A 12,551-nucleotide genomic window follows, 5' to 3' on the forward strand; every position below is an offset into this window, starting at 1 on the left:
ATTGAGAAAAGTCGGAAGAAACAATAATACCCGTACGTTTTACAAGTAGAAACTTAGGATATCGGAAATAAGAGTTTTCGAGAAATGGTGGCCGATAAAAGCGGGGAATAAATTTAATTGAAAATTTGACGATATCGTAAAAATGGTAAATAGCGGGCCGGCTTTAAATCGTAACCTGTGAATGTGTAGCGTAGTAACAAAAGAGCACGAGTTTTAAGGATCACATGGTATAAAGGCCAAGGTAATTTCTAGGATAGAATATCTTTGGACGGTTTTACGATCTATGAAATGACGCCCCTTAAAGTGGGCGCTACGAATGCGTCTGGAGTATTCTCAAGACTGTAAAGCCAGGAATGGTACACGTTCGAAATAAACTAAAGCTCTCAATTGTGTGCATCGTACGGGGGGTGAAGGGGTTGAGACCCATCGTTTTACACTCCCTATGGGATTTAAACGGCATCAAAGTCAAGGAAACGTCAGACGTATATTATTTTTAAATATCTCCTGACATTTATTTCCCGACAAGTCGATGGAAATTTGAATAAGATAAGATAACGCTGAGATATATTATTTGAAAATATATAGAGAGGGAGAAAGAAAGGAAGAGATTCGCCGAAATATCGAAGGAAATATTTTATTTATCTGGAAAACAAGCAATTCCTTCTTCCCTTCTCCTCTTCCTTCCGTTCTTCAAACGATATTGTTATCGATCGTTGAATTTCTTGTGTCTAATCGAACTTCAAATCGCATACATCAAACCGGTTCAAACCGGTAAATTTGCACGTCCTTTGCCAAATTCAAACGTATTCGAATTTCCATTCCCACGCTCAACTTGCTATAGCAACCGCTAAATTTGTATATTTATGTCATAAGTGAAATCATTTGCATTCGCCGCTGTAATTATTACGTATTATGCGCGCGTGATGTAATATCAAAAATTTGAAATTTATTTGATAATATTTAATAAACGAAAATTGCGTTATATCGGTCAACGATTCTCTGCAAAATTTCCGTTTTTCCATCGATGTAAAAAAAAAAAATAAAATAAAATAAAATAAAATGTTACGGTAACGTAACAATTTTATACACATACATACACACACACACATATATATATATATATTTTTGAAATTTTCACGCGACACCTAACTCGATCGAAGTTAGTACACACGGTTTCCACCGTTAACACAGGCATCAAATCGAATTTGTGCATTTGCCGATCGAGCAATTTTTAGAGATTACGCGGCAGAAACGAAGGGGGTGCGCTTTCTGGCAAGGAGAATATCTTTCAACGCTCTTACGATCCGTGAAATGGCACCCTTAAAGACCGTATCCGAATGCTTTCCGAGCATTATCAGGATTGTAAACCAGTAATGTAACACATCCTGGATAACCTAAAGTTTTCAGTTGCGTGCGTTGTACGTAGAAAAGATTTGAGACCTTTATGTAACGATACATATATTCATGAATCTGGAACGTGCGATTTTACCGTTTAAACCGTTCCGTGCGGGAAATAAAACGCCTTCGTTACGACGTCCTTAAACGTTCTCGTAAAAAAAAGGGGGAGGGGAGGGGAGGGAGGGGAACAAATTGTCGAATATTTTCGATCGAACTTCAACGATAACTTAAATGGATCCGTTCCATTTTTTCCCCCTCCTTCTTTTTAATTATTAAATCGTTTCTATCGTTTAATTTAAAATTTGTAATACTGGTTCGATGAATTTTGTTTGCACGATATTCATCGATATTATCAGAAAATAGACGTTACATAACTACGAAATAATCTCGCGTTACAACGTACGTTAAAATAACAAACGGATTGGAACGATAACAAAACTCGATGATAAAGTTCGATGTTTAATTTAAGAATAATTTTAACAACAATGAAATAACAATGAAAAAAATAACGTAACGTAACGTTCGCATTATTGTTTTTCTTTTCTCACGTGTTAATGGCGTGATAAAAATTTTCTATGTAAAAACTTGTTGTAAACGCAGAATGGGAATGGGTGTCCACGCTGCTGGCACGGCGGCAGGTTGGGGCCAGGGATTACCTGGGGGACCACAGTTACCGCCACACCATGCCACGACGGTCACGGCACCCCCAGGGGTGCAAGCCGCACCCCCACCACCACCACCTCCGGCACAAATGATGGCCTACCCGATGCAACAGTTCCAGGTAACCATTATTTCTCTCTCTCTCTCTCTCTCTCTCTCTATTTTTCCTATCCGTGCGCGTGCATCGACTTCGTCACCATTTCTCTATCCTTTATTTATACTCGTACATTACTCGTGCAAAAGTTTGAAATCGTAAATATCCCTTTTTTGGGACATTAAAGGAGGAAAAAGTAAAATTGGAAATTTCGATTCGTGTGAGGGGAAGAAAAACATTTTGGAGGAAAATGATGGCAAACTTTTAACAAGTAATGTATCGTACGAGACGTAGAACTTTGTACTCCCTGCTTTAGACGTTCTTGCATCAATTTTATCGTATTTTTGATCCACTCGTTCCGGAAAAACACTTTCGAATATTTACGCATTGAAACATGGTAGCAGCATGGTAAATATTTTTGTTTCGTGTATTCGTTGCGACGATAACAATAAATGTAAGTTTTTTAGAAATTTCCTGTCGTACGTAATTTTCGAGAATAAATTATGAGGCGATAACGATAGAATGATATACGTTTCTTTTTTTTTTAAATTCGTAGTAATATTTCGAAACGAATGGATCAGATTAACGAGAACGTTTCGTGAAATATCCAGTCTTGGCTTCTGTTGTACAAGATTATTATTCAGACGATTGAACGATTGACTGCGAAAATTTGTGTTATGAGTGGCTTTCCAATATGGATCGTTTTAACCGTTGTTGTCTCGATGAATGCGATGGAAAAAATCTCTTTGTGTCTCTCTACGTTATAATTCATCCGATTTGGAATTTCGTGTCATGTGTTATGTGACGAACGCTAGCACCTCTCCTAGCTACATATTTACTTACTTATGAATTTTCTTTGAAAATTTCTTTAATCACTTGTCCCATAGCCCTTGCTTAGTCGGCCATTGCTTAATTGAGAAATTTTATTTCGAAGATATATCATTCGATTAATTGCATGATTCTTATGATAATTTTAATTCGTAAATCAATTAATTGCTGTTTCACCTTGTGTTAAAACTTGCTGTTAAAAATTGATTGATAAACCTAAATCATAACCTCATATATCGTATTCGCGTGTAATATCGTATTCCATTCCGTATTTTGTATTCTGCAACAAGAATTATCGCAAGCCAATCAGTTTTGTTACGATATTAAACAGTTTATTGAAAGTAATCGTATTATGGATGGAATTAATTTTAAAACACTTTTAGATATAAGAAATTTATACCGTATTTTCTCTAATTTCAGTATGTATTTGAAGAGATAAGAGGGCCTAACGATACATATTCGAGATGAGGGAATACTAATGAAAAAGACTTATAAACCCTATCAAGATCCTGCATAAGAATCTTTCATCAGCAGTAAATATTTTTGGATTCTAGTTCAAACATACAGTATGAAATTTTACGGAATCTTTCATCGCAGCAAATACTTTTTTTTTTTTTTTTTTTTATCATTTGTCGTTACTCGAAAAAGTTTTCTTTTAAATATAATTCTTCTCATAATTCTCTAAATAAAATTTGAAAGTATTTATATTTAATTAATAACAGTTTCTTCGTTGCAAGCATGTTTTTCCACGCAAGAAATATATTTCACAAGTCGTAAAAGAATCGGAAGCAACGAACAGACTCTTAACAGAAATAAAAATAAAAATAAAATCAGCATTTTCTTCCATTGATACGTTATTTTCTTTTTTACAACACGGATAATTCAAATGATCGATCAATTGCTGCAAAGTATTCGATATACAGCATTTCGGCTTATTATTAATATTTGCATTAAAAATCGTTACTGTTATGAATTACTTTCAATATACTGTTGCTCGATGCATATCACGGGATCATCATCCATTTATCCATTACACATGAGCACTCGAATTCACCATCATCTTCTTTGCTTGATGCTTAACGTGCACGTTAATGTTTCTTGGAATATGAAAGGCTGAAGTAAAAACACGCTTATTCGGCTTACGTTTAACTTAAACTCGAGTATCTCGCTGAATCTTTTCGAATTGTAAAAGAAGAAGAAAAAAAAATAAGAGAAATGAAACATAAGAAATACTATTTTTCAATTTTGAAACAATGCAAGAAATCAAAGGATTAATATTTGAGATGTTATTTCCATTTCCTAATTATTAAACAATTCATATACGTACGAATAAAAATTCATAAATTATATACACGATATTTTTCAACAAATTGAATCGCCCGTTATTAAACAGGAGAAAAAAAGAGAGAGATACTCGAAATCATTGGAAGGAATTATTTTTATTTACATATTTCGATTCGCAGGCACAGTGATCGCTACCACTATCATCGCACGGCCTGGCTTATCCTTACTTTCAAATATCACTTTGCATCAAGGAAACTGCATCTACGACCTGGCTCAACCTCGAATTCAACCAGAAAAATGTCGCTGGAGAACGTATCCGTAATATGGGTATCATCGTATTGCGTACGAAAAATTGCGTACGGATGGAAGAAACGGAAGAAAACAAAAAAAAAAAAAAAAGAAAAAAAAAAAAGCAAGCGAACGAGAGAGCGAACGAAAATCTCTACGTATCGTCGTTAATAATATTCCCATTGGAATCGTTCCGAAATCTATCCGATATATAGTTCAAATAATCAATTCCCACGAGGGGGGGTGTAGTCAATTGATCGAACGTCGCAATTGAAAAATAATCCGAGAAACGTTTTTTTACACCACACTGATAAAAAAGAACAAAAGCAACACGATATATATATATATATATTTCCAATGGATTGCTCACACTTTTACAACATTGAAAGTAATTGAGGTTGAGTCACGGTAAAGGTAGATTCAGATCGACCAGTATCTTCGTATGTTGGAATGTGAACGATATGTGAGAGAGAGAGAGAGAGAAAGAGGTAGAGAGAGTGAGAGAGTGAGAGAGAGGAGTAAAAGTAATAAAATGGCTTTTTTTAGAATTATTATTATTATTGAAAGAAGGAAGGAAAGAGCGAGAGGGATGAACGTGAGCGAGCGAGATGAGATGAGATGAGATGAGATGAGATGCGAGCGCGAATGCGAAATGTGCGAGAGAGGGAAGAGCGTGAGACGAGAGAAAGTTTGTCGAGAAATATTTTCTATTATTTTTCTTGAAATTCGGACCAAGACTTAACCAGCGTTTGTGTGTTCAAATGGTAAAGTGTGTTCTTGGTTGCGGTCCAGCTAGCGGATGAGGACTGGCTGACGCCTAGCCTTCTAGTGTGATGGTAAGCAAGTACACCCCACCAACAGGAACAACTTCTACAGCAACAACAGTTACCACCACCACCACCACCACCACCACCACCATTATCACCACTACTACCACAACTACCAACAACAACAACAAAATTTCCGTCACCATCGACGCCACCGCGACAGCAAAAGCAACAAAAATCATGCCGCTTCCGGCTTGATCCACGAAACATAAAGCAGTGGGCATCGATTGCCAGAAAACGTAATAGTTAATCGATCGCTTTATTAAACCAGACAAAACAAAGTAAATGAGTAAAGGGGATGAATTCTTATCCATACAAAAAATAAATAAATAAAAACATTTCTCAAAGTATATATATATACATACATATATATATGTATGTATATATATATATACATACATACATATACACATATATATATACATATATATATATATACTTTTAAATGAGAAGAAAGCAAAAAAAAAAAAAGAGGAAAAAATGAGAAAGATAAGGAGAAGAGAATAATATTTGCAGAGATTCCCCGTCAAATTTCCACGTCCAATATAATATAAACCGGCAATATTTACGGGAAGAAAAAAAGAAAGGTTAACCGTCAAGAAATCGGAGGTATCCCTCTCGTCCAGTTTGTAGGGTAATGTAGTGTCTCTCTCGGCTTGAATTAATAGATAACGTTGCCGTCACGGTAGTGTCAAAAGCTTCAGTAATGAAACACGAATTCCGGGATACGCGGACCACCATGTGATCATCAAAGACAGTTTGTAGCGTAAACAGCCAATATTTTGTGTGTTTCCATCGTCCACAAAGGACATGATTACAGAAGAGGCGAACGAGTCGACGCACGTTGAACAACCAAAGTGATTTGCACTTTCCGCCATTTAATCGACGCTAAACTCCTTTATCTCGAGAGAAAGACAGAGAAAGAGAGAGAGAGCGAGCGAAAGAAAGAGAATGGAAGGAAGAGAGAGAGAGAGAGAGAGAGAGATGTATGCGCGCGTGTGTGAATGAGTGCGTAAGAGAAAAAGAGAGAATGAGAATGAGAGAAAGGAAGTGAGATTGAAAAGCGACAGGACGCCGCCAGTATTTATTGACCCGTAACCCGGATTCATTATTTTTGTAGTTTGGGCTTAACAAAGTGAAAATTAATAAATCGAAAACGAAAGAGAATATGAAAGAGAACGCGTGTGCGAAACGCGTTACTCGGAATCGCGAATCGCGGCGACCGATAAGTAATCGTGGTGTATAAATGATAAAAAAATATTATTAAAGGGAGGAGATCGAATAATAAAGCATACACACACGTACACATACACACACAAACACATACACACACACTCGTGAAGATTATAACGTGAGGTAAAATATAAAAAACAAACAGGAAAAAAAAAAGTTATTATATAAACGAAATTCAAACAATTAGCTAGTTAGGTAGGTATGTTATAATAAAAAGTTACTCGAGGACGATTCGAAATTCGGCGGCAAGGCGGAAACAGACCTTGAGAGAAAAAAATATATTATATAAAATAATAATAGTAATAATAATAATAAAATAATAATAATAATAAAATAATAATAATAATAATAATAATAATAATAAAATAATAATAATAATAATAATAATTCGACGATTCCGCTGTTCCTGAGCGAACTAATTAAACATACATACCTTCGTACAACCCATACTCGACTATCGCGAACCACGGAACTGAAAGATCCACGTGTCTTAAAATCCATTTTTCCGCCATACTGCGAGGACTTCTTATCTTCGGTTTATTATATTTATTATCACAGACTCGAGGCCAAAAAGACAAATCATAAGCGAAGTCTTCGCAGGCTAGTGTCGAAGAGCCGTTTTTATTATTCGACTTTGATCCTTTTGACGCGGCACTTCTTTAGACAGTTGGATATTTTTATAAAGAGAGAAAAAAAAAAAAAAAAAAGATCAGCCGTATGCGCCGAGGGGTGTCGACCGATGCTGTTCGTCGAGTTCAAAAAAAAAAAAAAAAAGAAAAAAAAAGGAAGAAGGGAAAAAGAGGGGGAGGGGGGAAGGGAAGAAAAGAAGGAGAGAAGGATCGAGGATCCATCGAATGAGCGTCGAACCAGCGATCGATCGACTCCAACTTCAATCGTGTCTGGTCTACCGTGGTTTTTAACTTAATACCTTAGATTTTTATATAATACCAATAGAACCAAAAAGGGGAAAATCTCGACTTTAAGACGCTTAAGCAATAAATCATTAAGCTTAGGAAATGAGAAGAAACAAAATCGTATTATCCCTGCGTCTCTCTCTCTATACTGTAAACTCGCTCTCAGCTTTTCCAGCTTCGTAAGCCACGAATTCGTAACAACGAATGGTATATACATATATAGATTGGAGAGAAGGGACACGCGACGTGAGTTTTTTAAGGAATCAAAAAAAAAAAAAAAAAAAAAAAAAAAAAAAAAAAGAAGAAAGAAAGGAAAAAAGAGAGAAAGAAAGAAAGAAAAAAGTGGAAATCGAGATAAAAAAATGGTCTGTCCCGACGTCCCGAATTTCGACTTGGCCGATCTGAATCGAAGCAAAATGAATTAAAGAAAAAAAAAATAAAAATAAAAATAATAATAATAATAATAATAATAATAATAATAATAATAATAACGAAATCGAAACAAGAAAACGTGAGTAAGAGAGTACACGTGTTAAGCGTGCATGGATACGCTGGTACGCGTACAAACGAGAGAATGTTGATAATAAAAGAGAGTGAGCGAAACGAGGAGAGTAAAACTGCGAATAATTGAAGAATTAATTAAGCACAAGCGAGAGACGAGAGCAAACGAGAAAAAAAAAAAAAAAGAATTAAAAACAATTCGTAGATAGATAGACACATTGCACAAAAAACAGCACGAAAGTTAGATTAGAGGATCCGTCGAGAGTTCCTTCCTCGCGAATGCGTATCCCTGTCCTCCGATTCAAATCTATCAAAGGTTGTCTCTCTTTGTGTAACTCCGTCGTATCCAGGGGGGAAGGGAGGGAAAAAGAAAAAGAAAAAGAAAAAGAAAAAAAAAAGAAAGAAAAAGAAAAAGAAAAAGGAAAAAAAAAAAAGAAACAAAATTCCTTTAACCCTTTAAACCGTTGCCGTTTAATAGTTGGAGGGAAAAAAACGGAAAGAAGGAAAAACGAGAGAGAGGAAAGATCGTTAGGGGGGAGTTCAGATTAAGGATTAAGAAAAAAATGAAAGAACGCGAAGATCGACGACGGTTTAACAAGTATAACGAGGTACGAAGTAATCCCATCTGATTTGCCTATCTATGATCCACCGTGCTTTAGACCTTCGTAACCATCCCTCCTCCTCGTCTATTCTTACTCCATGCTTCGTCTCTTTCGGTTTTAAGCACGATCCGATGCTTCGTACACTTCTTCGCTACTTCCTCTGTTTCGTCGCTCGAAATCGTCCTTTGATAGCCGCCCTCTCTCTCTCTCTCTCTCTCTCTTTCTCTCTCTGTTCCCCGGTATTTGTACGGTATTTTTTTCAATAATGAAACTGTCTCATCATACGAGAGCGCGTGATCGCGTGGTGCAAAATCCACGAGTACGAGTATCCCCGTTTGCGACGAAACCCATAGGATTTAGTCGAGTGAACCGAATAGAGCTGATAGAGAAACGTAGGAAATAGAGAGTGTGAAAGAAGGACAAACGATAAAGGGGACGAGCGAGGTGAAAACCGGGCGAGAGAACAAGAGGGAGGGAGAAAAAACGTGAGAGTGGGGAGGGAGGAGAGAGAGGCGGGCGACTTTGTTATTAATCAAAAGATAGACGGATCGTGCTTTAAACGAATCAAAAGCGTTTCGACAAGCGTTTTCGAATCAAAAAAAGAAAGAAAGAAAGAAAGAAAGAAAAAGGAAAAAAGGGAGGGGGAAAAAAAAGAAGAAGAAGAGAAAAAAACGCGATGATCAAAGAACGATACAGGGGGGGGGAACGTTTGCGAGACGTTGCCAGACGTTGAAGAGAACATATTTGCGAGTGCATAGAATACGAGAGAATCGACGAAATCAAACCCGCTTGGGACAAACGTAGCGTTTAGGAATTTATCAGTAAATTTAAAAATAATAATTTCCCGAAAAAACGATTCGATTACCCGTAGTACGTGGATATGGATATAAAAGGTGTGCCTTCAGTCCATCTCGCGGACCACAAATATTTCGTGCCATTAATTCCTCGTAAACTAAATATTGCTCTATTCGGCGAGAAGAAAACGAAGCAAACGTTTCTATGCCTGAAACATAAAACGTAAGTTTATTAGAAATCTGACAGGTACGCGTAATTCGATAATCTTCTTAGTGTCTTCCCTGAAGTACGAAAAAAAAGAAAAAAAAAAAAAAGAAAGAAAGAAAGAAAAGGAAAAAAAAAAAAAAGAAGAAAAGGCTATCTCGACGAAGAAAAAAGTTGGAAAGTTGGCCGTGGTTGAGATATTTGTTGAAATTTTTAATCGCGATTTAGAGAGAAAGAAATGTTGATTTTGCGTGTTTGAAACACCTGTTAATAAAAAAAAATAATTGTTTCGCTCGTTGATCCGTGTATTTTTTATTCTAACGTTTTATTTTACGAACGATAAATCTTTTATCGCTCGATATTGTTGATATTTCTAGCGGTTAATTAAAATATTTAATATAAGCGTCGATACGAAGACACGAAGACGAATCGGTGCAATATACTTTCATTCGTAATTCTGGTTCAGTTGTGTCGATATTTTAACACGAGAGCATCAATACGTATTGCAAATTGAATCAAAAAGTTTGTACAATGAGGAGAAGAAATTTTTTTTATCGTAGAAAAGAACTTAAAAACATAAGAATTGTGGCCCAAGAATTAAAAAAAAAAAAAAAAAAAAAACCAACATCAAAACATATTTCGCTCTATGTCCGTCAATTGTTTTATAATTAAAAATATAAACACGAGAGACGTGTAAGAGTCATTTGTAAGAAAAGAAAGCGAAGAAAAAAAAAAAAAAAGAAAATTACACGAGAAGAATACAACGAAGTAATGCAAAATTCGTCGATCGTCACGAAAATTCGCCCAGAAATCGTGCGTGAACGTTAATTAAAATGATTGGCTCTATTCGAGACACAGTTTCAACGAGTTCCATTTCTCGACACAAGCTAAAAATAAAATAAAATGCGCAGCCTAAAAAAAGGACACGGTACCGATCGCGAGGAAGAAACGAAAGAATTATAAATAAATATATATATATATATATACATACATATAAATACAAGAAAAATATATATTATATATATATATAAAAAAAAATACCAATACGTGCAGCGGCGACGAAAGCTGTTATTTTGAAATTCGTCGTGAAGCGAGAATGAAAGCGCTGTGCGTGTGTGAGATTAAGAGAGAGAAAAAAAAAAGAAGAAGCAAAAAAGGATAATAGCTTTTAAGTGAAACGAGGAGAAAAAAGAGTAAGAACGTAAGTGAAAAAAAAAAAAAAAAAAACAAAATATCGTGTACATTATTAGTTAGGCGAAACAAACGAGAGAAAAAAAAAAAAATATAGGGTTATTTTTCTGAAAAGTGGAACGAGCGAGAGAAAAAAAAAAGGGGGGGGGGGGGGGGAGGGGGGGGGGGGAATGGAGGGGGGGGGGGGGGGGGGAGGGGGTAGCTTGAGGTGTCGTATTGAAAGAAAGTCGATTAAAGGGGGAGGGAGGGGAGGGAAGAAGAAAATCAAATCATACGTCTGGTACACTCTACTCTTACGTCCTTCGGCCGTATAATCACTCCCCTTGCCAGAAAGTTCACTTCTCGACTCGATTCCACTTTCAACGGGGAAGAAAAGAGAGTGATCCCCTCCCCCTACTCTTTTAAAGAATTACGGGGGGATCCTCGTCCTGTAAAAAGTATTTGAAGAATGGCGTCTTAAGCATTAAGGCGTGTATAGAACTTACCGATAGTCTCGAGTACGTTGTCTAGGTAATAATAAAAGCGAAGCGAAGCTAGCCAAGTGAAAAGAAAAAAAAAAAAAAAAATTGAGGGGGGGAAGGAAAAAAAAAAAAAAAAAAAAAAGGGGGGGGGGGGGAAAAAAAAAAAAAAAAGAAAAGAGGGGGGAAGAAGGAGAAACGGCGCAAGCATCAAAGGGAAAACCAAAAAATGTAGTATAAAGTGATAAGTAGATAATTAATGTAATCTAAAATAATAGTGGAGACGAGTACCACGGAGTTTTTTTGGAAAGTAACGAAAAAAACACAAAGCGAGAGTGGAATCGAGGTAAAAAAAGGAGAACGTGTAAAAAAAAATTTAGGTAAAGAAAAAAAAAAAAAAACCGAGAGAATGACGAGATGACGAGAGAGCGAAAGAGAGTGAAAGGAAGAGAGTGATTGAGAAAAAGAGAGAGAGAATGTGTGTCGATACGTGTAATGGAAAAATCCATTTATGGTACCTAAGTCATGCGCGTAATCGCGCCCCCAAGAAAAAAAAAAATGGAATACAAAGCGACACGCGTACACTGACATCTATACTATTCACGTAAACGCACGCACGCACAAAAACATACATGTACACGTATGTAAATACACAAACTGCAAAAAAAAAAAGAAAAAACTACACACACTCTTCTACGGAACAGCGTACGTATAGAAAGAACGTAGCGGCGAGGAAAAGTTAAAAGAAAAAAAAAACGACAACTCTAGGCTTAGTAATCTAGTCTAGCTTGACGATCGCTAGGTTAACGAGATAAGAAAAGAAAAAAAGGTTCATGAAAAAAAAAAAATATATATATATATATACATATATATATAATAAATAAACGAATAGCGCAATAACTATATCCGCAGATCATCTCCAGCACTGTTACACATACACATACATATGTGAACACAATTCGTATACACGCATATACGTTCACACATAAACACACACACACACACATGTGAAAACACACGAAAATGCATATATAATACGGAAATAAAGATATATACGTATATAAGAAACAAGCTACGGCTGCTGCCTCCATCCTTCGTCCGTGATCTCGAGACGCAACTCTAGAATTTTCCGCAGCCCCTCGTAACGCGTCCGATATTTCGCAATTCTCGCCGTTTCAAGAATTTTTACCGTCGTGTCGTTTAAGCTTCAGCAAGCTGGCATACCAGCCGCCTAACCGTTATCGAATCACGACATTCTCGCGTTACCACGACCC

General features: G+C 36.3%; 1 protein-coding gene and 2 long non-coding RNA genes across 3 annotated transcripts in view; 2 read left to right on the forward strand and 1 right to left on the reverse strand.

Annotated features, from left to right (window-relative positions):
• The window catches only part of LOC102680950 (nucleolysin TIAR-like), a 20,788-nt gene extending 15,171 nt beyond the window's left edge, over nt 1–5,617 (forward strand). The window contains exons 6-7 of the mRNA XM_031512162.1: nt 1,999–2,179; nt 5,345–5,617. Of these exons, the coding sequence (XP_031368022.1) occupies nt 1,999–2,179; nt 5,345–5,386 (223 nt within the window). The 3' untranslated portion in view covers nt 5,387–5,617. The remainder of the gene's footprint in view (nt 1–1,998; nt 2,180–5,344) is intronic.
• A 1,052-nt stretch (nt 5,618–6,669) lies between these two features.
• LOC102679837 lies at nt 6,670–10,899 on the forward strand. Its single transcript, XR_422267.2, has 3 exons — nt 6,670–6,680; nt 7,863–7,868; nt 8,198–10,899. It is a non-coding gene; the product is annotated as an uncharacterized LOC102679837 (long non-coding RNA).
• Nucleotides 10,900–11,864: 965 nt separating this feature from the next.
• On the reverse strand, nt 11,865–12,545 carry LOC116186044. Its single transcript, XR_004150967.1, has 2 exons — nt 12,263–12,545; nt 11,865–11,967 (listed from the first exon to the last, which is right to left on the reverse strand). It is a non-coding gene; the product is annotated as an uncharacterized LOC116186044 (long non-coding RNA).
• Nucleotides 12,546–12,551: the final 6 nt, after the last annotated feature.

The sequence above is a fragment of the Apis dorsata genome, unplaced genomic scaffold, assembly GCF_000469605.1.
Source record: "Apis dorsata unplaced genomic scaffold, Apis dorsata 1.3 scaffold_396, whole genome shotgun sequence".
NCBI lineage: Eukaryota > Metazoa > Arthropoda > Insecta > Hymenoptera > Apidae > Apis > Apis dorsata.